The sequence below is a fragment of the Ambystoma mexicanum genome, chromosome 2p, assembly GCF_040938575.1.
Source record: "Ambystoma mexicanum isolate Mex_15411 chromosome 2p, UKY_AmexF1_1, whole genome shotgun sequence".
Taxonomy (NCBI): Eukaryota; Metazoa; Chordata; class Amphibia; order Caudata; family Ambystomatidae; genus Ambystoma; species Ambystoma mexicanum.
The window spans coordinates 749,439,353-749,465,686 of NC_090923.1; the positions used below are offsets into that span (position 1 = coordinate 749,439,353).

Sequence of the window (26,334 nt, forward strand, 5' to 3'; positions counted from 1 at the left end):
TTTCTGCTTCCCTCAAACTCGAGAACCATCTCCAGTTCCAGAAACACCTCAAAACCTTCCTCTTTGCTTCTGCTTTCTCTCCTCCCCTCCCCTGCTGAATTCCTGACTGAAATTGCGCTGGTTACCTGGCCACCCTTTCCGATCTCTAGCCCCGGCCCCGTCAATTGCCCACCTGCACTGCCTCCCTGGCAACCCCTGCACTTGGGGACCGTTTTTCTGTATCCCTTCAGTCCCCCTACAAGCACTTATGTCTGCACTTCCTTGCACTTGCCACTAGCTGGCTGTTTTATTTGTCTTATTTATCTTATTTATTCCACTTTCCCATGTACTGCAATTTCCCCTCTCCCTTCCCCCGCGCACTTTTCCTTTCCCCCCCTTCCCATGCACTTGTGCGATCTGAATGACACCTGGCCTAGTAGGATCGCTGTCTGTCCTCCCTTTGTCCCCCCCCCTTGCCTCGTCGCACCTTGAAACACTTGTGTATAGACGCGTTATAAATGCCATATCATATCCTAGTGGAGTCTGTCAAAATAAAAGGGCCTATACTCATAAACCTATTGCCAATCCTTACTTCTAAATACAAAATAGTGTGGGATAACAATGTATGTAAAAGAAAAGTGTTCAAGAAATTATATGTCGGGATAGTTGAGCAGTTGGCTTCCCTTCCCCACGTTTTTAGCACGGGGCAAGGCGGCACGTGCGGGCTTCGCACACTCTCTAGCTTCTTGGTCATGAGGAAACCTTTCAACACATAGGCATCAGGCCCTTCTGCCAAAGTCTCTCACCTAATGATAGTCTCTTATTGCAGAGGGCCTGATGTAACAAACAAAACACAAATGTTCTTTGCTTTGTCAGGGCTTTCACTTTCACAAGTTCAAGACTGGTCTCCCTCCTTCGGGCTCGGACCACGGGTCCCCCTCGTCTTGGCTCAGTCCCCTTTTCTACAATGTTCGCAACTTGGTCTCCCTTGTTCGGGCTGGGACCTTGGATCACCCTATTCCGGGCTCGGATCTCTTTTGATACCATAATCAAAGCCTTTCGATTGTGCAATGGGTTTTGCTTAAACCATCGCAGGACCACTTCGATTCACTTCACACAATTTACACTTCACATCCATCTTTTTTCCTTTCTCTTGTCAGGATACCATACAAAGACATTCGACTGAGCACATTCACAGTGCTGGACCACTTTCAACGGTATTGTATCTTTTCTTTTTAATGTTCAAATATTCACCAGCAATTTAGCTTCACTCACGTCTTTCATCACACGCATTTAACAATGTTCGTTCTAGTGCTCTTTTTACAATGTTGCCGCTTCCAACCTTGACTTCAACACAGACCGGTCTGGCATTGGTCTCCCCAACTCACTGGCCATGTTGTTCTCTGTCGTTTCTTTGTTTTTGGCACCAAGGACGATACCACAGCGTCTGCTGCTCATCCCCGCCTTGGTCAGTAACGCGGGAGGACCCTCGGTATCTCTGACACACAATGCAGGATTCTACAGGCTGGTTTCCTGCTCTTATGCTTTCTGCCTTGAAGGTTTCTTTAAAGTAACAGCTTCCTGCCAACAAGGTCATGGGTGTTTCCCCTCTCACGAACCTCTCGGGCATCGCCATCTTTCTCCCCTCGTTTAGCTGCCAACTCGAAAATGCTGTACCTTTGTGTGTTTTGCCTCGCTCAGAGTGTGCTCTTGTGCTCCGCCTTTTATCCGTGTGGGGAAGTGTAATGAAGTCAGGTGTGAGTGATTGTCGATAATTGCCTGACCTCGCCTGATCATAGTATTGGGACAAGTCAGGTTCACGGCTCGGCTGTGAGTCTGTTTTCTCCCAGAGTGGCCTGTCTATGTAAAAGTGTTTGTGCAGGAAAAGGGGGAGGATGGGTAGGGGCTGAGTTTAGGATGGGATAAAGGTGTTACAGGGAAGAGAGGGATACTGCGTCTCACCATCCGGTGTCCCACTCCCCTAGGACCCCTCACCCAGGTGATCCTCCCACACTGGTCCACCCCCAGGGTCTAGATCCAAAGGCGATGGCCGTGCTCTGGGGGGAGGGAGGGAGGGAGATATATATATATATATATATATATATATATATCGATCCATCCGCGGGGACTAGTGGGTGAGGCACATTCTGGTTTTTCACAGTATCCAGGAGAGAAAACGAGACCGGGATAAAGAAATTGAGAACCAGAGAAAGACTGCAGCCGAGAGAACACACAAAGGCAGGCCCGAGAAGCTCGAGCAAAAGACGTGAAGGGTGTGGTTCAAGGGAATGCACAAGGACGTCTCGAAGGCCGATGGGCTGTTGGCCGTGCAGAATGTCGAAATGAAGAAGGGAATAGGCATCCTGCATGGAGGCAGAAAGCCAAATGCTATACAACGGAAAGCTGGTGCCCAGTGGGTGAAAGGCAAGCCGAACAAGAAAAGCAGTGGCAGAACAGCCCCGATTATTCAGAAACACATTGTGGGAAGCAGGGAAAGTGTCATAGCAGTCGGCCAAGAGGCCGCTCTACAGAAGGACAGGGATTGGGTTGTGGTGGTGTGACCTGTAATGGGTGGACCGGGCAGTCCAACAACTGCGTTGAAACTGCTAACCCTACTGTTTCGCACAGCTACGTAGACGGACCTGAACAGTTTACAGAGAGGTGGTGACTTGACGTTTAGTACAGGGAATGAAGGTTTAATTCGTGGTTCGCTTCTCTGGCATTCGCCCCGTGCGGCAGGGTCCCAGGTCAGGGATAAAAATGGGAAGAAGAGCGTCTTCTCGGGAAGCAGAGATTCACCTACGGGGATTGCTAGATGAGAACAGATCAGCTGGACGGTCTGGACCAAAAGGGAGTACTCAACTGAGGAGGAAAGCTGGCAGCTGAGGGCATGCTCTCTAGTGTTGAGTATGCCTGGGAGGTGGGCTGCTTGTACGAGAATAAGTTTGTCTCTGCCCAGTTCATTGTCCGTGAAGCAACATCCTGTAGGGGAAGGGGACATGTCCTGTTGATGTAGGTCATTGCAACCTGTGGTGCTGACCTCAACCCAAACTGGAGAATGAGCTGTAAACCCTTTCCAGCAAATTGAATGACCTCTGGTGCCCTGGATGGATGGGCACATGAAAGTTAGTGTCCTGCAGGTCTACTGAAGTCAGGAAGTCTACTCGGGCCACTAGGAGAATAATCGCCTGAAATGTTTCTATTCGGAATAGAATATTGCTGCCCTGCTATCAGGGGTGAACATGAGTGGTAACTGCCCAGCAGCCTGAGTTTAGCGAAGGCAGGGGGCCCATTACTGGCATGTCCGCACCCACAGCGGCTGGCGGTGTGCACATGTTTTTTTTTCTTTTTCTCCTCGGGAGATTGGCTGTGCAAGTGATGCCAAAGGGAAAAAAAATAGATGCCGGCCGCCATAGAGAAAAGGGAGTTTGTCCCTTTTCCATTTGTATGGCAGTGGCAGGGATCTGGAGGTGTGCCAGGACCGGAGCACAAAGCACTGGTCCAGCAGGTAAGTGGGGAGGTGGTGAAGGCATATGGTTTGTTTTTTATTGGCGTCGGGGAGAGGCTCCCTGTTGCCTCCTCCATAAAAACAAAAGATGGTGCCAGCCGGGAAGGGCGTCAGGTGGCTGGAAAGAGCAGGCGCAGAGAATGTGTCTTCTCGCCCGCAGTTTCAGTCACCTGATTGACTGAGAGCCCTTCCCCACGTGCAAATGTTCTTGATGAAGCCATTTGCTCTGTTGAGGTCTATTATCGGTCACCAAGACCTCAATGGTTTCTGCACATGGAACAGTATGTGAAAAGAAAACTGCATTCTCCTCTACGTCTGGGACTGGAACTACTGCCCCATTGTTGAGTAGGTCTCGGTTACCCTCCTACATGGCCTACTTCTTCAGTGTTCCTGGGCCAAGCAGTGACCACCAAAACTCAGTGTGGTGCCGGTTGGGAGAAAGGAACTCTATGCAGACAAAGGGATCGGACACCTCCTTTTCCCAACTGGGGTACAAATCTTGTATGTGACCCCCTGGGCCAAGCAATGTGAGAGGATAGATACCCGAGGCCTTGCTGCAGTCTGGATAGCATAGGGGCATTGGCCGTTTTCGCTCTGGCTAAGATGCACTTAAAAGTACTCCTGCCATGAAAGTCATATCTCTGAGGACTTCCATCCAAATGTGAGTCAAGGAGAAGTTGTCCAGGAAAAGTCAGGCGAAGCAGAATGGCTCTTTGCGAGGCCTCCCCCTTCCATATGTGGAGACAAAACTGTCTCCTAGCTGTAACTTTGGACGTGCTCTGGAGGTTGATGGCTCTGAAGAGGTCATGGAAATGTCCAAACAGAACATACTTTCCTTCTCCAGGATCTCCAGCATTTCGGCTCACTTGATCCCTTTCTATAAGAGGGAAACCAGAAGGTGAAAGTCCTTCAGCAAGGGCTGGGTGGTGTAGCACAGGTATGTGTTTGCTCTGAAGGAAAAATTAGAGGCCTCATAAGCTCTCTTCAAGGCACTCTCAAACTTGCATCTATGGGGCAGCAGCAGCTGTGTCCTGTGTGCCAACTGCCTTGTGTTCTGCAAAACAAGGAAGTAGAAAGTCAATCTTGAGCGGATCAGGCAATTCTGTACCAAACCCCTATAGGATAAAGTCTAGACCACTTCCTGGGTATAGCTGCCTTTTCCATCACCCTCCGTTCACTGAAGATAATGTTACACATGCTATGGAGAAATAGCAGCCCCACTGGAGGGTATGTAAAGTGAAGAGGAAGTGCTAGGTATCATCCGCACCCCAGCCACCCCCTTTGAAGTGCCAGGAACGTTCACGCCAAAATATGTGATGTATGGAGAACAGATAAACCAGCAGAGAGCCGCAGTTGGGCTCTGCACAGTGCCTATCAGAGTAACAGCACCTATTGAAGTACCGACACCTAAGCAAACCTGGACAGTAAAGTACCGACTGAGAAGACCATATCTACAGACAAGACAAAAGGACGTTTGTCAGAATTAAATACCCGAAGAAGCCAAGAGGATACTAAAAGAAGACGAATGGTGACGGACGTCATGAGAAAATCGGACTGACGCACATATAGCATATATAATGACCTAAGAATACTGACAAAGGGACGAAATACCATGGATAAGTGACATCTTTAGCCTAAGTTGAAACAGTTCATTTCAAGATGAAGAAACTTATGCCATATGCACAATGACGATATTAAGTTAGTTACAACATGTACAGATGCAAGAAACCACAAGAAGCAAAGAAACCGTGAAGCTTGCTTATGCTTAGTAGAAAAATAGATTGCGGCAAGCTCCAACTATACATATATCTACCTCAAAGCACTTTATAGATGAGTGAAAATCCCCTACGCACACGAGCAGAATTGAACAGAGGTTACTAAAGGTCTCAAGAGGAGAGTGCCGTGGCAAACAAATCAAGAATTAAGATGGAGAAAAACCCAGCAGAAGGTAACCATGCAAAGAAGCCAAGGTCGTACCGGGTTTGAATAGGCCAGCAATGGATACAATTAAAGAGAAAAAGAACAGAGTACCCTGTTCAGCAAGGTCGAGATAAGCCACCGATGCTAGAAGACTGACAGAATTAAATCAAATACACGAAAATGCATGAAGAAGAGGCCTGCCTGAATCACGTGACAAGACAGGCAGGAAGGTATGACACTTCAACACTTAAGCATGGAGCCCTGCATTGGTTTACAGTGATGGCATCGAATGCAAAAGTATTGAAAAAATGCATTTTTTTTTCATTTTTTTTTTAAATGGGGGGGGGGGGGTTTCCCCCAACCCCCGTTTATTTTACCCCTTAAAACCCATTATAATAAAAATAAAACCTTTACCTTTCAAAAAAAGCATTCTTTCGATGCTTTTACATTCAAGGCTTTGTATTCGACGGAATCACGGGATACCCCCTTCCGTACCCATACTCCGAAACTTTCTCAAGACCACGAGGCAGATTCAAGGCCAAACTACAAGGCAGTAATTGACACACGACCACTGAGGTGATGAATGGTTGTAAAATAATTGGAGGGAAGCTGGGGTGCAGACTTACTCCCTGCACCTGGCTAATTATTCTGCATGCTGCTAAGCGCAAGTGGTAAAGTATGAGTGGGATTGATGCCAACCCAATCATAGTGTACCGTGTAATCTAGGGTCCTACAGAGAGTAGAGCCAATGGGACATCGTACGTTTAGTGACGTTTACAGTGGCCAGTTTTAAGGAAGGGCTTAGTTGCCCCACCTGACATTGATTATCCAATTCCCCTCTCCCCGTTACCATATACAGATATTGTACCTATGCTAAAGTTACCTTCCCATAACCAATCAAGTTGCATGTTAGGTTTTTAGGATTACACGTCAATGATGATGAGTTTGGTATAAAGATTGCGTTTTTTCTGAAATTAAGTGGAGTTTAAGCGAGAAGGAATATCGAGCGGTTGCTGATGTTCATTGAACTGCCTATTTTCTGTACTTGAAACACTTGTGTATAGGCGCGTTACAAATGACATATCATATATCATATCATTAAACAGACTCCCTTTGCCAAACTATTGAAGTGTCATTATTATTTGGTGCAAGAGTACGAATCTGCATCACCATCTATCTCAAGGGTGCTGCTACTCATCATAAAGGGCTGTTTGGAGACCCCCAGTCTTATGGGCCGGCTGGGGTCCATCCAGTTCAAAAGTAACAGCTGTAAATGTCCTGTCTTGCCCCCCTACCTGGGGAGCCTTCGTATATCTGAGATCCAGGTTCAGCAAAAGATAATGGGTGACCTCCTCCACCATCGCTTTTCTCAGAAACGTCAAAGTCGTGCCCCATGCAGGTTTAATACTCTGAGCCATTGTGAAGAATTCTGCAGATCCCTCACTGAAACCCTGCCTAAAGTCTCCTCCCAGGTGGCCTGGGGAAGGCAGACGCTTCCTGATCCCAACCCTGGGGGTGCTGTGCTGCGTTAGGATCACATGCGAGGAGACTGTGCCTAGGATGGTGAGGAAATTTCGTGGGGTGAGAGACAGTATTTTTCCTCTGGAAGGAAACACCTTCCCGAGGTACCAAACGAGGTAATGGCTTATTGTAATTTTAATGTTCTTGACCCTCATATTAAAACTAATGGTATGGTCACAAGTATTGTAAAATCTGAACAAAGGATAGACCATTTTGGGCATTATGAGAAATCAAAGGCTGTCTCACCCGCTAGTCCTCAGGGACTTGTCATCCAGGTGCCCAGGGCACTGCCATCGTTTTCGGATCCAGTTCCTGGGGGTGGACCAGTGCGGGAGGATCACCTGGGTGAGGGGTCTTCAGGGAGTGGGGGTGAGGCAGCTGATGCTTTGACGCGGTATTCCCCCCTTCCTATTTTGCAGGATTTTCTGAAGTCTCAACTCCAAGTACACAAACACTGGGCTTAGGAAGAAGGTGACTGAGAGTAACCAGTCTAGCTCTCTGACGGTACTCAACATGTCCCTTTAATCAGGTCAGGCAAAGTCTGGCACTTTACACTAAGTGCATACACCTGATACCAGTTAATTCTCCTCATACGAATTAAAGGCCACACCACACCCTGAGCAAGGCGGAACACGAGTACGAACAGAACATCTGGGATGAAGGCACACCTACTGGAGCAGAGCAACGGACCAAGGGACGAGAACAGCAGATGGAAAACCCCAAGGGTTCTCTACTGGAGATAGTTGCCTCTGACCGACCGCGAAAGACATGTGGAGAAGGCCAGATCCCACAAGAGAAGATTGCATTGTGTTTCAAAGACACCAGCGACCCTCCTCTGTGAAAGGCAGAACTGGGGAGCCGAGGCCAAGCCTGTGGTACTAACTTTGACTGAATTGGAAATAGCAACACAAGAACGAAGCGCACAGAGTCGGTGAGTTGGCCAGCGGCCTGAGAGGGACCAGTGAGTTGGCCAGCGACCTGAGAGACCGGTGTGTGTTAAAGCGAATGAAGTAGCAACATTATATCACAAGTGAAGGCTGCACGCATATGGATGACACGCCAAGAAACGCAGACCTGTGAATGAACTTTGAAGTAAGACAGCTGTGAGATCAGCAATACTATGTAACGGATTGGGCTGGTGAAAGAAAGTAGCCCATTCAAAAGTCTCCATGAAAGGTATATTTTTTGAAGCTATAAAGCGAACAAACAGCCAAAGTGAATTAAGCAAGAGTAAATGTGAACTTTGAGTCAAAGTGGTCTTGCGGTGGTCTGTTAAGAGAGCCACACACATTCGAAAGTCTTCTACATCCAAAAGGAATGAGTCCGATTGAGGGAGACCTGAAGTACAATAAGCTTGTGGAAGGGAGCCCCCTTGCAAGTTTGTGTTGAACTGTGACGTGAGAGGTCTGAGCCCGACAGAGGGGGGCCTACATGAACTGTGTGCTGTAAGGTCTAAGCCCGGCAGAGGTGAACATTGCAATTCTATTTTGAAAGTCAAGAAGAAGACTGTAACATGGAAGGCCAGGCGGGCATCAATCCACGGTTTGGAATTGCTTAAAGTGTTAGTAACCGAGCCAGAGTGTGTCATCTTGCCTACAAGGACAGCCTTACTCCACTTCACGTGAGGAGGAGAGCTGTTGCAACTACCTTTTTATTCTTTTGAACACTGATTTTTCCTTTGCATACATTTCTCAATTTTACACTTTTTGTACAAGAGATAGGACAGGCATTAGGTTTTTGTTAGCATAGACCATTTGGATTTGAAAGACTCCACTAGCACTGTTTTGTTTATCGTTTGATGGTCGAGAGTACTCCCATCTTAGTTATAGGGCAAAGTAGGAGTTTCTCCAGCCCCAACATTTTCAATAAAAGTTTTACGAATTGTATCCATTGGGTCATTGTCATAATTGTGATACCATGCCTTCCCTACAGTAGCCTAAACTAAACACCTTCCTCACTCCCAAGGGTATAATGTGAAGGAATGTGGAAATGCTGTCTTCAATAAATGAACGTCCTCTGTAACAGCTCATTCTTATAGTCCATCTCTTAATGAGTTTAGGGAAAATAAAACTACCCTTAAAAATAGCTGAATTGTCACAAGAAACACCTTTACAGAAAGGGACTACATGTCTAGAATCCTAGAAGCACTGAGACGAGGAAGAGGGCTGGAGAGGCATGCAGTTGTAACAGTCAGGCAATTAAGCCTAACCGTGATTGCAGTAGTCGGGTAATTGAGACTAACAGCCCATAACTGAAGGAACCTGGAAGGCATAAAAGAATCCCTCAGGTGGAGGCAATTAGAAGGTGTGGAAGGAGCTGGAACTGTGAGTGGAGTGCGAGCCACAGCAGTAGTAACAGAAAGAAGAAGGCACAAGGATGGCAAACCAAGCAGAAGTGGGATAAAAAGAGAGGGGCCGGAACGAGTTAACAGCAGATTTCCCCTGCATGTTCTGAGAGAGTCATGTTCCCCCAAACTCTGAAGTGCAGAAGCTGCACAGTGGAAGAAGTGCAGGAGAGCTGGTTTTCCACATGTGAGACTGATTGTTGTGGTTGCTGTGCAGAGACTGTGCGGGAGACTGAGGTGAGGAGCAGTTTTCAAGCCTTTAGTATTAGGAGCGTGAGGGGCGCCAAAGACGTGTGGCCGAACAGATGACACATTCACAGAGGAAGGGTGAGGGTCTCAACAAAGCCAGATGCCGCAGAAGTAGTAGCATAAGTCGGAAAAGCAATGCGACCCACAGAGCAAGTGTCGGAGAAGCCGGTGAGTGAAGTACAGCTTTTTAAATCCTTGCGCAAGCATTACCAGCAACAGTATCCAGCTCAGTGATAACTTGCGTAAGAATTAAAGCAAGTCAAACCTGTTAATTGAATCTCAAATTTTCAACACAATGGAAATTCAGCACTTGCGTGTAATCTGGAAGCTCCTTTTACTCGCGTAGAAAGCTAACATTACTTAATTCCATTGCTCAATTATTAAAGAGACTGTCTATACCTAAACGAGTGGTTGCGTTTCTCCAATTAAGGGAGTGAACGCTGCGGAGACCATTACCAAATACTTAACTCTAACAATACAATTGTGGAAACATTTAACCTATGAAAAGTTCATCGAAGGGTGGTTGCGTGTGCCTAATTTCCTAAAGAAAGGTTGAACTCATCTTCCACTTTTCGTACAGGAACACAATTGTGTACCAATCTTTAAACCTTGAAAACCATATCAAGAAGAGGTTGTGTGTGCGTAATTGTGTTTCCTACAGAAAGACTGAATTCTATACTATACTTGAATGTAACATACCTTTCAATTATAAGCTGAAGTGTATAAACTATTGAAGAAAAGAACAGCATTGCCCATGCCAAGTGGTGCCCCATACTAACAGTGAAACCAACCTTTCTTAAAGTTAAAGAGCAATCCAGCTGTACTGTGAAGTTACTAACAGTTAATTGACCTAAAACACCACTATACAAGCATTACCTGAAGCTAAGAGAGTGGCACCAAGGTTGTCTGGGTAATTGAATCGACTGGTAGCTGACAGAAAGGTGCAGATTTGGGGAGGGGATCTGGCTGCTTATAAATACTATTTCGAAGGAAACTCGACCTCCAGTGCCCAAGAATGAACACCACAGAGGAGTGTGTCTTGAACGCAAACCCAGGTTGAAATTGTGGCAGAGACAAGAGAGGCAAAGAGGTGCCCCTTTGAAGAAAGTTATTCAAATTGTGGAGATTATGTTGTTCCCATAATGCTCTTTGCTTTTATGCAAATCGCCAGGATTTGGTTCTATTTAGAGATACTGTGTTGTGCAACCTGGCCGGGCGACACACCCTTGCCCGTCCTAAGAAGTGACGGTTCTCACAATACATGTTTTCCATTTCCAGCACTGGGCAGCACCAATGCAAAGCAAGTTTCCCTCAAACACTGACCAGGTTACCATGGGCCACCCTAATACATACTACGCTCGCACTAAACAGTTACAGCGTGGGTCTCAGCAGTCAAGGCTCACCTTACATACAACAAACACAACATGGGCCTTGTGTCAGGTTTCCCCATACTTTTTTGGCTAAGAACAGAACTAAGATGCTAAAGGCTGGTGGGAGGCGAAAGAGATGTGTGGTCTTATGAGTCTGTTGTTTGTGTTGTTGGAGAATTGAGCTCCTCTGTAAGCAATTTTCCTTAACATTCCTATTAGGATACAGGGTTCCCAGTGCAAGATGGAAAGGGAGACACTCGGCGCTGATTGGTTGGACGTTCTCTGTGAGGTAGTTTGGAATTTTGTTTAGAATTCCAAACTGCCTTTCGTTCAACTAGTGTCTAGAGCATGTCACAGCAATTTGAGCTCCTGAAGAAAATCAAGAAATGTAACCCAAAAAGACTAAGTTCAGAGACAACAGAAAACCAAGAACATCCATAGAAAAGCTCAGATAAGTGTGGAAACTATTCTTTTCAAATACTGAAAAGTAGAAACCTAATTCTAGTCTATGAGCAGCTGTAAATCTAGTTGTCACTTAATTATTATTTTGCAAGTTTGTTATAATTGTTTTAGTTCTTGTAGCTGAAGAAACAAAAGATGAAAAAGGACAGCTGAGGTATTTAAAAGTTATTATAGAGCCTTTCAGTGTGCGTAAGGCTAGTATTTACTAACAGATTCCGTGCACCTGTCTAATTCAGCTTGGTTGGCGAGGCCCTTAGAAGAAAGGGCCTAGTAGTGCGATCTACGGCATGCGTCAATCCAGGAAGTCGGGTCCTGTGAGAAGGCATCGGTGTTTGCATAGCCTATTTTTGTTGTAGCAGTGCAGCGTAAGTTTTCGGTCGTCGGAGCTGCAGCGTGAGTTGGTCCAGCTTTCCAAGGCAGTGTGTCCTTTTCGCCGGTCGCATTTGTTTTCTTCTGAATAGATACGAACTTTGAGACAATTCTTTTTTAGTTACTATGGAATACAAAAAGACAAGACTTTACTAGTGAGTTTTGTGAAAAAAAAGAAGCATTTTTAAGGAACTGTGAATTGAAACGAAATTTATCCCTCAGCAATTGAAGTAAAACGTTATGTATCCCTCAGCTATATATTTCTCGAGAAGTCTTTCAGCTACATACCTCTCAATCATTTCTGTTACAAAGGCGGGTGAAATCACCCTATTTTGTTTTTGGCGGGTGAGACGCCCATTGGAATTAATGGGAGTGCAGGAGGCTTGGCGGGTGAGTCAGCCCTTTACAGGGCGGGTGACACCCGCCAAAAGCGTGTGAGTTGAGAGCTATGCTTTCAGCTATCGGGCAAAAGCCAACCAGTACTGGGAATAAAGGGTGGATTTGATATCAGAAAAGGTGTTTAGGGTTGGAGAGGAAAATCATTAATGATACCTTGTTCTGACTTGTAGGTCAGATGATCCATAGCTCTTCAGAAAGAAATCGGAAGCAGACCAGAGCAATTGAGAGAGACCTGAGTTTGTTATTTAATCCACTTCTCCTTTCCCCTTGGGCTTGCCTACACAGCAGTTGTTAAATTAACTGTTTGCTGAGCGAGTCTAGGGGGTCTGGTGGCCTAGCATCTGTTGGGGGCGGGTCGGAGCCCCCACGCGATCCCGCAAGCCCCTCAACATAAAGGACTCACACGGGCACCAGTCCTTCGTGTTCGGGCTTCCTGGTCGCTCTCCCGTGGCCGGGTACGCCCCCTTTATTTATACACACTGCGGCGGCGTGACACGTCACGCCGCCGCGTAAGCCCGTCATCGGGCAGCGCCACACTCCTCCTTTTCCGGGAGGAACAACAAAACAGATTAACAGTAACTTTATTAACCAGAAAACCACACATCTATCATAAACACTACTGCACACCCAAAACCCCTTTAATGTCATCCACCCAGATCCTCTCACCCCAGTTCACTAACCACGTGTCCCACGACATATTCGCTGAGGTAGGCAGGTTTCCCTCGCCCAGCCCTCTGGGGGTACCTCCTGCCTACCTCCGGCACGTGACGTCCTTCCGCCGCTTCTCCCCGGACTGGGGATTCGGGTACCTCGCCACAGAGGCCTCCGCCAGCAGGCATGTCTGGTGGATCAGGTTCGGGTGGGGTTTCAGTTCGTGGATCACCCAGCTTCTTGAAGAAACTCACATTTCGGGTGACAGCAGATCGTCCATCCGAGGCCGTCACCATAGACCCTTTCACTGCCACTACATCCAATGGCTCGGTTCATAGGGGAGTGAGAGCTTCCCGTGGGGGTGTCGGTTGCGGATGAGGACCTCATCTCCCGGTTCAAGTCTTTGAGGTCAGAGACCCCTGCGCAGGTTTTCTTGTTCAGTTCGGACTCGCCTTTCAGCCTCCACCCGCTGACTATCGATGACCCCAGGTTCTTTCTCCCCAACTTCCAGCAACAGCCCCCGGGGGCACCTCTTGAATAACACTTCTGCCGGAGCCACTCCCGTGGCGGCATGTGGGGTGGTGCAGTACACCCGCAGAAACTGATAGAGGGCGCGTTGTAATGATTGACCCTGCCCCTGAGCAATTCGGAAGGTTTTGTTCAGAGTCCGCATCAGTCTCTCAGCATCCCCGTTCGCTCGGGGCCACAGTGGGGATATCTTCCTGTGTTGTATTCCGCAGCTCTCCATCAACTCGGAGAACCGCTCACTTTGGAAGGGCGAACCGTTGTCAGAGCATAGAGTGTGGGGAAAACCAGGGGCCGCAAATATTTCTCCATCGCCACCACCACATGCTCAAAGGCCACAGATTCAACAAACTCGACCTCCGGGTATCTCGAGTGTTCATCAACTATTACCAGGAAGTGGGTGCCCACTGATGTTGAGCCAAAGTCGGCGTGGACGATCTCCCATGGCCTCGTGCCTCGGGGCATTGCCTCAATGGCAGGCTCTCGTTGCAGAGGAGAGGCCGCCTGACACCATATGCATGCCGCCACAAAGTCGTCCACCCTTTTCTCCAACTCCGGAAACCAGACTTTCGAACGGAGCCGCGCCTTGGTCTTGGCGGCGCCCTGATGTCCATGGTGGTCGAGACTGATCACATCGCTCACCTTTGACTGTGGAACAACAATCCGGTCACCCCGGAGTAGCAGCCCTGAGTCCGAGAACGACAACTCCTCCTTCACCTTCCACAACTGCTCCAGTACTGTTTTGGCTTCTTGCGTGCGCCCGAGGATGGACTTCCAAGACCCATTACGCATCGAGTCCTTCAAGATTCGAAAACACTCGTCCTCAGCCGCCGCAGCCTCCAACTCCTCTAGGGACATCGCATTTGGTGTTGCCGCCTCCACCACCATTCGTACATGACTGTCCGCTTCTTCTCCGCAGGTGTCATATTCCTCTCCCCCACCCACTCCTGGATGACGAGAGAGGTAGTCTGCGGCATTGTTGGCCCCTGGCCTATACACCAGGGTGACGGAATACTCTAGGAGGGCGAGCATCCACCTCTCGATTCTAGCCGGTGGTTTTGAAGAGGAGCCCACCAGTATTGGAAGCAGTGGTTTGTGGTCAGTTACCACCGTCACCGGACGTCCCAAAACATAGAGCTGGAAATGTCTGCAGCCCCACAGCACGGCCAAGGCCTCCCGCTCGATCTGGGAGTACCTCTGTTCCGTTTCGGTGAGTGCTTTGCTAGCATATGCCACAGGTCGAACAATCCCGTTGCGGTCCACTTGAGTCAGCACTGCTCCCAACCCGAAAGGACTTGCATCGACCACGATCTCTGATTCCAATGCGGGATCGAAAAACGCCATGGTGTCCCCCGTTGTGAGGGCACCCTTAATGTCCTCAAAGGCGGCCTGTTCGAGAGGGCCCCAATGCCATGGTGACTCTTTCTTGGTCAGCGCCCGGAGTGGTTCAGATCTCGAGGCTAAGTTCGGGATGAACCGCCCACAGTAGGTTACCATCCCCAGGAAGCTCCTCACGTCCGTCACAGACTCGGGGGCTTTCGCTGCTCTGATGTCCTGGACCTTTTTCGGGTCTGGCGACACCCCCCCCCTCCTTGAATATGAAGCCGAAGAATTCAATAGAGGAGCGCATGAATTCACACTTTTCCCTGTGAAGGGGGAGGCCCAACGATTGAAGTCGTTGCAGAGTCTTATCGAGCCTCTTCATGTGATCCACTTCGGTTTTGGCGAATACCAAAATATCATCGCTAATGTTAAGGACGCCCTCCAGATCTGCTAGGGCGCCCCTGATGATATTTTGGAACACTTCAGCGGCAGACGATACTCCAAAGCTCAACCGCTTGTATCGATACAGTCCCCGATGGGTGGTAAACGTTATGTACCGGGACTCTGGATGAAGGACGACCTGGTGATACTCGGCTCGGAGGTCCAGTTTCGAGAAAACTCGAGCCCCTTGAACATCAGCAATGATATCATCGATCGTTGGTGTAAGATGTCGCTCCCTTTTGATCGCCTTGTTGGGGAGCCTCATGTCCACGCAGATGCGTACCGAGTCAGGTTGCTTGGGCTTTCTGGCCACCACGATCGGAGACACCCAGGGGGTTGGGCTTTCAACCTTCTCGATGATATCCAGGCTCACCAAGTTGTCCAGCTCCTTATCGACCTGCTCCCTTAAATGGAATGGTACTCTGCGGTGTTTCAATGCGATGGGCTGCACCGATTCATTGATGTGTAGTCGAACTGGTTCCCCAGTCATCTGTCCGATCCCACTGAAGAGTGCAGCATATTTGTCAAGGAGAGCATTAATGTCCTCCAGGTGGACGGAGTATGCAAAGCTGACGATACCTAAGGCCTCCGCAGCTGCACAGCTGAGCAAGGTATTGCTGCTCACCGGGGTCACATAGAATCGAGCCTTGATTTGTGAGCCATCATGCTCCACATCTGCCACGAAGGCACCGTCTAGCGGTATCGGTTCCTGACCCTCAAAAGCAAATATGCGGGCCTTCGGTGTGACCAGACCTGGGAGGGGTTTGAGAGAGTCATAATGCCCTCTGGCCATCACATTGACTGAGGCGCCTGTGTCAACGAGCACTGGGACTGGGGAGTGGTTGATCTCCACCACACATCTCGGCTGTCTCCTGCTTTTTCCTTTGAGTATTCCCACGCTGGAGACGAAAAAGATGTTCTCCTCGTCTTCCTCTTCGGCTCCTTCAGCATGGGACTCGACTTCACCCTGTTCTACCTGGGCTACACTGGGCTGTTGGCTCTGTCGCGGAGTCCACGTCCGTGCCTGACCTCTCGGCACCATCACCGGCATGGCTGCACGACATACTCTCGAGAAGTGATCGGCCAGTCCACACCTCCCACAGGTTTTTCCAACCGCCGGGCATTCTGCCATGTGAGGGAGGTCGTACCCGCACTTCTGGCACGACTCCCCGGCTCTTCCTGCCCTGTCTCGGGGTCCTCCACCCGGGCGTCTCACTCCTCGGCCACCTCGCCACACGACACACACCTCCTCCGACCTCACCGACCGAGACCCTGCTTCCATCTTGTTGGCTCGGGCTTCTGCTACCTCGTGGCACCTGCCCAGCTCCAGTATGCGGGGCAGCGTGATGCCCGGCTCTCTCAGGACTTGCCTCCTGAGCTTGCCAGAGGAGCATGCCTGGATCAGCATCGTGCGTATCCTGTCGTCTGCATCCCCCCATGCGCATCCGAGGGAGAGGCGGCATAGGCGACCATAAAAAGTGTCCAGTGTCTCCTCTTCCTTCTGCTTAACCGAGAGCATGACGAATCTCTCATAATCCACATTTGCAAGGGGAAGGAAATGTGCAAGGAGTGCCGCCTTGGCCGCATCATAAGAGTTATTAATAGGTGTAAGCGATTCAAATATCTCCTGGACTGCCGGCCCTGCCGAGTACAGCATGGTGGCAATTCTGCTGTCGTCATCCGTCACCTGAGCAGCCCTGAAATACATGTCAAGGCGACTCACCCATCTTCTCCATCGGGGCCCCATGCTCGAGGGTGGGCCCGATGCATCGAACTCCGGGATGGGCTGCAAGGCGGCATGGGCCGCGGGTGCTCGTGCTTGAGCCATGATGGGAAGTCCTGGTTGTCCAGGTAGCGGTCCTGCAGGGGCTTGAATCACCGGAGGTAGGACAGCCTGTTGTTGAGCCACTGCCTGGCCACGATCGCGGAGGAGTGACGCAGCTGCAACACCACTGTCTGAATCCTCAGAGTCACCCATGGGCTTGAGCGCACAGGCACCCCCACCTACTGTCCTGAGGGCCGCGACTCAAACTCCCACCATCATAGTGCAACTCACCCCTTCCTTTCCGGGCACACGAACAGTTCAAACAGGGGGAGGCTTCCGGACAGGGCACCAATGGAGGCACAAAAGAATAAGACACCCAGAGCAGCCAAACTTGATGATGAAGGAGACAAAGAAGGAGCCACAGCACACTGATGATGAAGGGGACAAAGAGAACACTGTGGATCCATCTTGCCGTAGTCCAAATGGACCTGGGAGTTCCAAAAATTGAGCTGAGGCGATGGATTGGCCTAGACAGGCCCTGTCATGTAAGTCCTTCTCCTGGCTTTCACACGACGTAGGAGTCCCAAAACTGGGTTAAAAAGCACAAAACAGGCATGGGCGTGCAGGGTAGACTTCCTGCTATCAATGTTTCCAAAAATTAGGCCCGTGTTGCCTTCACGCTCCAAACCGGAGCCTCGTGAAGTTTCACGGCCTACAAGACAAAATGGCCGCCGGCCACGTGTGCGTCCCGCGACCCGGCATGAAGCGAGATGAAGCTTCGTTCCGCTTCGTTTGAAAAAAATTTATCCAAAGGATTTCACCGCCGGGCCCGGGTCTCCCTCACCACTCGTTGCCACTGTTGGGGGCGGGTCGGAGCCCCCACGCGATCCCGCAAGCCCCTCAACATAAAGGACTCACACGGGCACCAGTCCTTCATGTTCGGGCTTCCCGGTCGCTCTCCCGCGGCCGGGAACGCCCCCTTTATTTATACACACTGCGGCGGCGTGACACGTCACGCGCCGCGCCACAGCATCCACTCATGCAGGAAGAAAGAGCTGGGACCTCATACCTTGGCAGCGCAAACACCCCATCAAATACAGCCGGTACAGCCTGGGTCTTCATAGTGAAAGCTCCATTTACATGAAACACGAATGGCAATTGTCATGTCATTGTACAGGTACTGCCTGGATCTCAGCAGTGCAGGCTCCACTTGCATAAAAAAGTATGATATGGGCCTCTCCCTTGTAACCTCACCGTGTAGAGTAGAACAAGCCCTTCATCATCCTTAGCATCTCAGTCTCCACTCAAAAAAGAAGCTATTCTTCCAAAGGCCACTGGTGCAGTGCCCCCCCCGTAGCCCCTGCGATGAAGGGAGCATGGGGGGGGGCCCACCACCACATGTCCTGGGCGGGGGCCCCCTCAGACTTCAAAAAGAAACAGTTTATTTTTAAAGTCACCCTGCTTGAAGGAGAGCTTGCTGCGATCTGCAGAGAAATGGCTATCTTCAGGCCCGGCCCAGACAGCATTGCGTTTGTTGGCTGGCTGAATTCAGTTTAAAGCTAAAACCTCTGCAAAAGTATAGTTTAGGACTACGATTTCGCTAAGCTAATGTTCAGGTTGTGAGAGTAAAGCACACATTTCTCTTCCAATTTGGGTTTGGTTATGCAGGTACGGTCACCAAGGACATTTTAAACTTGTTTCTAGTTTATTCGATATCGGCCTGTATCCATCACTGAATATGCAGCTCCCCAGACATTTGCGTTTTATTTGACAAAATAGATAAGTGGTGCATGTCCACCGATTTAAGGAAAATGTGAATTATAATTACTCCAGATTAATGAATGTAGTGCATGAATAAAAGCAAAGGGACTATTAATTGCTGAAAGAGTATTGGCCAGTTAGCCCACTTTTTTTTTAGGACTTCAGCCCATTTACTTTCTGCATTGTAAACGTATTGGGAGTCTATTCCGCGCTGCTGAGGAGTGTATGTTTCTACATTATGTACTAACGTGTTTATCATTCATCCAACATTCCTGAGCTGAAATACGAAAGGATTTCCCAGAGATACCGTGGTGCTTGACCACCATCTTGTGGTTAAACGACTAATACATTACAAGCATTGGAGGACGAATCCATTTTGAATTATGGGGAGAGAAACTAAGAACAGTCAAGCGGTCGTGGAAACCAGTGTAGCATTCCGGGGTCATAGATGATACAGTATTTCTTACTGGTGTGCAGGACCATTTTGGGAGATTCCCATCTCTTAACTCATTGCTCCTCACGTTGTCCCCTTCCCCAGCCATCGCTCTTTATTCCCCCTTCCCATGCTCCTCTCGCTTGCGTCAAACATTTTACACCTATATATTTTTTTTTTGCCCTCTTCATGCGCCATTACTATTCCTTGTACTGTGCTTCTCCTCTATTTTCCGTAGCCCTCGGCCGCCCTCAGTACTATTTATTTATGAGCCTCATCTGTATCCCTTACAATATGTCAATATTTGTCCTCACCCCTCCAACATACCTTGCAGCACCAGAACGTTCATGGCAGTGCTTTAAATGGGCAGGTATTTGCCGGTCCTGAGTACCCGAGCACCTGCATGTCTTTTATTTTAAAGACCTAGCACCTACTCTTTGTTCATAGGTACAAAGGGGCATACCCATCGTCATTCTCTGGCATCCTAGCTCAGTTCTCAAATGACACATTTAGAACACTAACGTGTTTATCATTCATCCAACATTCCTGAGCTGCCAATCACCCACTTTACCAACATTCTGACGAGCCAGCAGGGATGACCAGCAGGACATCTGCATAGGTAATGCATTACATTACAGCAAATGACAAGACACAACACACTTCCTTTACATGGAGGAACAGCAAGACTGACATGAATCGCACACAAGACAAGGCACATCACAGCCCATCTCATGTTTGGTGGTATTAACATCTTCAACATGGATCCAAATTAATATTGGATAAAAGCAGCCCCAGGGTATCCAGCATTTAACCCGTGGCCAGGAGCTACCACGGTGGGACAAGGCGCTAGTACATAGCATTGCACAAATCTAACTTTCACATAAAATGCAGAAATATCATTTTGTCCATTATATGTGACCCTTTATGCTTTAAACTTGATATAGATGTGTCCTGATCTTTATTTATAGATTGTCTCAAATGCACAGAATAAAATTCACATTGGTGTGTTGGGTCTGCATCCATTGTCCGGGGAGCTAAAAGCAGCTCCCTCTCACCACTACTATTCAACGTATACATGACCGCTCATCAACCTCATAAAATGACATGGCCGCACCAGCTACAATTATGCAGATGACACACAAATCATCTACAAAATCAACACTAGTGAAGAACAAAGCCCAACCCTTACTAACTGCCTCACAGGAATAAATCAATGGATGAATAACACCAGCCTTAAACCTAACCTGGACAAAACCAAAATCATGATTGGGCCCAATGACCTGCCAAGCCATTGCCACATTTCATCTACTGAATTGGGAAACAGACCAGAACCATCAAAAGTGGTCAAAAATCTCGGAATATTAATGCACAGCGACTTAATACTCGAACCGCAAGTCAACACACTAGTAAAGAAATGCTTCTTCCATCTACATACAATCCAACAGATACTTTCCCCCTTTCACCTTTCTACGTAGAACACTCACCGTCATTTTTCTCGTCATGCCAAGAATACACTACGCTAACAGCATCTATCTCGGAATGGCAGACTACCTTATCAAAACTACAATGAGCAAGGAACACAGCAGCAGGACTACTCTTAAGGCGCACTAAGAGAGAACACTTCACACCAGCACGGAGAACCCTACATTGGTTACCGGTCAGGAATCCCATTTTCTTCAAAACACTCTGCCTAAAACACCAAGCAATCCACGGCATAGGAGCAGAATTCATACAGGGAAAAATGTCCATCTACAAAACAAACATGAACTCTAAGGCCCAGCAACATTTGCCTCAAACCTAAACACTACTCAAAGCGGAAATTTGGGGAAACCGCATTCTCCTGTATAGTGGCGAGACTATGGATATCGCTCCCAAAGGAAATATGAACAACAGAAGATACCCTAAAGTGCAGAAAATTGTTAGAAATGTGGCTCTTTAACTCCCTGAGCTAAATAGGAAACATAATCCAAGGGAAACTGCCAGCCCATCAGAATAAAAGCACCAAAAACAACTGAAACCTGATGAACTGAAACGTGGCCCACCCAAAGGAATAAAGCCATAAAGCAAATCACCACTGAATAATTTCAACTTGACGGATTAACATAACCTTGCATAAAACGCCTGATGACTCCCCACTAACCCTACCAAAACTCTCTAACCTCTGCCGCAGACAAGAAAACTAACCCCCCCCACAAAATACACACACTCCACAACACCTAACCGGAAACTAAACCAATCACACACCCCATACACACTCATGCACCAAACACCACATAACGTCTACCAACTAAAACAAACCAGCAGACACTGACAGTTTTTTATGAACTGAAGCTACCAACTGCACATCAAACCTCTCTTGCGCTTTTCCCTCTCAATCCCACCAACTAATCCCTCCCAACCCTCCATCCATTTTAGATCCGCCATAGCACCTGGAGACCATGAAAATGGAAGCGATGCACAGTAAAATCACAATAACATTACCTCCATCTAACTCCCACCAAGACTTAGGTCCTTTTCTTCCCTGTCTCTACTATTCCTCCTCCTTTGCCTACTTTTCCTCCTACCTTTCTCAATATCTCTTCAACTACACGGAACCTCAGCATTTTCAGTGATTCCTCTCATATTCTCCTCTCATATCTCAACAACTGCCTGCTCCTGCTGCCACCAGCTCTTCAATATCCGCAAGGCGTGGGCTTTCCTTTCCTTCAACACTACCAAAACGCTTGTGTCCTCTATTATATTCTCTCTACTATGTTTCTCTTCTCCTTGGCCTTCCTGCTACTCACCTGGCTCCCTTCCGTACTTTATACAATTCCTCTATTCGTCTTCTCTTCTCTTTATCCTCTCAAGGGTCCGTCTCCCCTGCGCATGCATCACTTCAGTGGCTCTTTCGAATCGCACCTTCTTTTCAATTTCTTCTGTCTCGTTTTCAAGTGTCTTCACGAACTGCTTGCCCCCTACTTGTTTCTTTGTATACACCACCCTGCTCTCTTCAGTCCCAATCTCTTTTTCTCCTTACTGTTCCTCGCCCTCCATGTGCTAAATCTCACTTATGCTCCTTCTCTGTATTGGCCCCCAAACATTGGAACACACTCCCCCTTTCTCTTCGTTATCTCTTTTCCTTTCCTCTCTTCAGAATCAGCCTGAGAACTCATTTGCTTGCCTGCTGATTTGGATGTTCATCTAATTATGCTTGATTTGTACTGTTTCTTTTACCTGTGCAAGCGACTTGGCGTATAGCGCTATATAAATAACATTAAATAGAAATACAGAAGAATTGTTACTTTTTGTGTCCATGCTCCTTCGGAACAGTAGCTACGGACTATATTTTGATTTCCTAATTTACAAAAGGCACCTTTCCGAAACATGTAAAACTGGACATAATACCCGCCAGTGGAAAAGAGTCAATTTAAGGTATTAAGTAATTTCCAGCTGGTATTTAGTCTACCATTTATTTCGGAAAGAGCTGGAGAAGGAAGTATCATTATATTGCACATTTCTATTGTCCCTGAACACCTTCTCGGGACGTGTGGTTTTAGACCCACTCGCAGCCTTGAGAGTACCACTTTCTGTGTGATGGTGTTGCTGAGTCTCTCAGTGGCATTTGTCACAGGGGACCATGAAGTACTTATTATGTACATCTTTTACCAGCACATCTCTGGGTGGTTGTCTAATTCTGGAGTGGTTCCAAGCCTTCCTCACTAGCAGATAGCAAGCGGTCTAGAGGGGATCCGCCAGATCATCTTCTCTTCCTATGTGCTGGGGTGTTCTTTCAGGGGAGTGAGGGGCATCCTGTTAAGAATGGGTTTTAATCTATGTATAGAGTTGCAGAATTTGGCATTCGAAATGTCCATCCATATGACACTTCAATATTATAGTGTCATCAGAAGATGTTGTCCGTTGGTTAGAGTGTTGCCTCTTAGCTATTGAGGTATGGATGACCTTAGCCCTTCTGAAGTTCATTAACTTGAAAACTGAGTTTTTGCTCTTTAACCCTGCGGACTAAGGGAGCAAACTGAATCCTGGTTAACTCCACTTGCCACTGGGGGAATAGCACCTACCCTGGTGTAGTCTGCCAAGCCATTGGGATTACTTTTGGATATTAAATTATCGTTGCAGTTGAATGTAGATAATGGAGATAGTACAGTTTCAATTATATTTGCTGTAGAGGATCAATACCTTTTTACTGGCTGAATCCTGTCCAGACCTAGATCTTTCCCAGATAGATGGTGAAATTATTTTGGAGTCGGCGTCTCCAAAACAGCGTTGAGACTGCCGAAAACTACTTTTAAATCTGCAGCTACTTTAGTTATAGGCCTATTTGAATGTTTCTCATCAATTTTGAAGAGTGTACGTTTGATTCTTTTTGGTGCCTGGATTTTGTTTATTTTGTGTGCAGGAACAGATTTGTGCATAAACCTCCATGATTGTGTGCTCCTCTACCATCTTGACTTGCACTGGAGATTTACATTTTTTTATAACGTCTTTATGACCAAGGATATTGGTTATTGATGGCATAAAAGACCGGGTAAGTTTAGTCATTCGTTTTGTGGCCCTAACATTGAAGAAAGATTATATCATGTCTCGTGTGTGTCGTTTGTGCCCGAAAAGTTCAATCACAACAGCCAAAATCTACTCGTCTGATAAGTGCAAATTTTTGGTTAAAAACTAGAGGAAGCTCAATGGACTTTTACAAAGAGTATTGTAATTTTTAAGAAATTAAGAATATAGTTTATTGTAAAAGTTGCATAACTGATAACATGTTTACTAATCTTAATGGATGGTATTTTAGATGGGCGTACCCACCTTTTATTGTATTTTTCTAATAGTATTGAGATTCTCATCCATGCTTGTTTTGAGGTCATTGCATTTTGATCAGGAAGTGCCAGTCATTTTCTTTGTCTGCTCGTTGTGCCACCATTCATGAAGGGGAACATTTTCTAGGGAAACTATCCCAATATTAATCCTGTTATGAGAGGGGAGAACCCCCTTACAAAATAGGACCAGGACATGGCGTCCCTACCCACAAGCAAGGAACCCGATTCTGGAGTATAGGTGTTGATGCTGCATGGGTGTTGAATTTTCGCTGTTGCAACTGTCTTTTCACTGTGTTTTATTTTTTGTTTTTTCCAGGTGACACGTCTGTACTTGCTGGTGTTTATGGCCCAGCCGAAGTTAAAGTCAGTAAGGAGATCTTTGACAAGGCAACAGTGGAAGTGATATTGAAGCCAAAAGTGGGGCTACCCGGTAAGTCCAAGATGGGGGAAGTAGTAGTGAAGTACCAAACTGATTCCCCAGGAAGAAAGTCTGTGGCTTTGCTTTTTATATATCGGAGCATTTCTGGCATTCCATATCATGGGCAATGCATACAGATTCGTACAGCATCTTCTGTCAACATCTTAGTTTATGTAACTTTTTGTTTTATGCATTAGTTTACGTCCAAGATTTCACATACAATCATAATTTCTAGGGTCAAGCTGAAACCTGGTAAGAGTATTATGGAATAATATTGAACAACATTTGCAATGCTCTTATGTACAGTGCAGTATTAAAGGGAACTATCCTGCCCACTTATGAATGAGCATGGATTAACTGGCGACCGTGTGTTTTCTAAAAGTATTCCTGGTCCAGGCTATGGCTCAGAATTCTGCCTTGGCAGAATCTGGCCTACTGACCTAAAATGCTTCTTGTGTATTGGTAATGCTGGACACAAATTGGAACTACAAATCTTCCCAAGGCTCTCCTAAGCCCTTTTTTCTCAGCAGACCGCCGTGGCAACATCTGAGGCCTCCCTGTACCATCTAGTCATCTGGGTGTGAGCTGAATGATTGAGAAGCACCGAAAGAACTGTGGCACTCTGTTCTCCGCCCAAGATTGTGGCGAAGTGTACATGAAGAGATCTTGGGAAGCAGAGACCAGTGTACTGCTTCTTGGTCCTCCCAAAACTAACATGATTTGTCAGCACCTGCGCATGTGACCAGACCTCATTTCCATTCATAAACTTAGTTCCAAGGTTGGACTAGCAACGGCGGCCTGGAGAAGGTCAGTAAGTCAAAGGGTCCCCTTCAGCATGCATGTTTTATCATGTGCAACTTCATATAACTAAGCTTAAGGATTGACAAACGGTTCCATTTTCAGGATGCAGAAGCCCCCTTTGTCCCATTCAGGTCACCTAAACAATCCGACTGCCAATCAAAGTGTAATCCCTCTTTGATAGTCCTTCATGCCTTCCTCAACCTGCAGGAGAGCTAACCTACAGCTTTGGAACCTGTCATTTTACCGTTGTTCACCAACTGTACTGTGATTTCATATCTCACCACTACTACCTCTACCAAAAGCAAACGTAAGCTTAAGTAATTGATCAGCAATGCCTAAAAACATGTATTCAAAAACCTATTTCTGATGTTTGTTAATCTGCTTAGAATCACATGCTATGCATAGGTCCGACATCCAGTGGTCACTGCGGAGTATTGCATTTTGTTTTTCGTAGTCAAAAAGGGACGTCGACAAGGCGTGTCTGAAATACTATCCCTATAGTGACGTGCGTTGTACCCACAATCCCTCACGCGTCAAGATCCCTCAGATTGTTTTTTTCCGCCCAGCTACTGGTCGCCTTTACGCGGAGCTCCTCGAGAGACATTGCAGATTCCATCTCCTCGACCTTTGGTCGTTTTCCTATTTAATATATAACATATCAATCCCTCCCTCGACGCAGCTGTGAAGCTGTCTCCACCGAGCAAGATCTTCGACGGAGGGGACGAGCGGAGGAGATCCTTCAGCGTTGCCGAACATGTGGCCTGGCCTCGCAGGCCAAATACAGTAGGGAGAGTGGGGTCGTGGGACATCTCTGGTTCTTTTCTGAGAATGCCTTTCCTTTTCCCCTTCCTTTCCCTTGGGTTGTTATCACGATTTATTGCCTCGGCTATGGAGAGGACACCCTTTAGGTTTTGCCCACTTTGCAAGGGCAAGTTTACTTGGAAGGACAAGCATTCACGGTGTAACCGCTGCTTGCCCCTCGATCACAAAGAGGAGGGTTGCACGGCTTGTCGGCTTCTGAAGCCAAAGACTCAAAGACCGTAGGGTCAAGAGGTGGGCGGCCTACGCTATGTCGAAGGCTGATTCTTCACCCGCCGCTGCTACCACCGACAGTGACGAGGAACGTGATAACACGACCTCCGCTACGGAAGTCGTACACCCCTCTAAAGAGTGCTCGCGCTCTTCGTCGTCTGTCCCCGGCCCCGACGGGCTCGGCTCACGCCCTGCTTATGGGGATGAACACCCCGGCGACACTGACGCACACGATACCACACATAA

General features: G+C 47.6%; 1 protein-coding gene across 2 annotated transcripts in view; it reads left to right on the forward strand.

Moving 5' to 3' along the window:
- Positions 1–26,334, forward strand: part of EXOSC5 (exosome component 5) — a 588,575-nt gene that overhangs the window by 99,523 nt on the left and 462,718 nt on the right. For both annotated transcript variants that reach the window (XM_069644393.1, XM_069644392.1), the window contains exon 2: positions 24,154–24,267. In XM_069644393.1, coding sequence (XP_069500494.1) covers positions 24,154–24,267 — 114 coding nt within the window. The remainder of the gene's footprint in view (positions 1–24,153; positions 24,268–26,334) is intronic.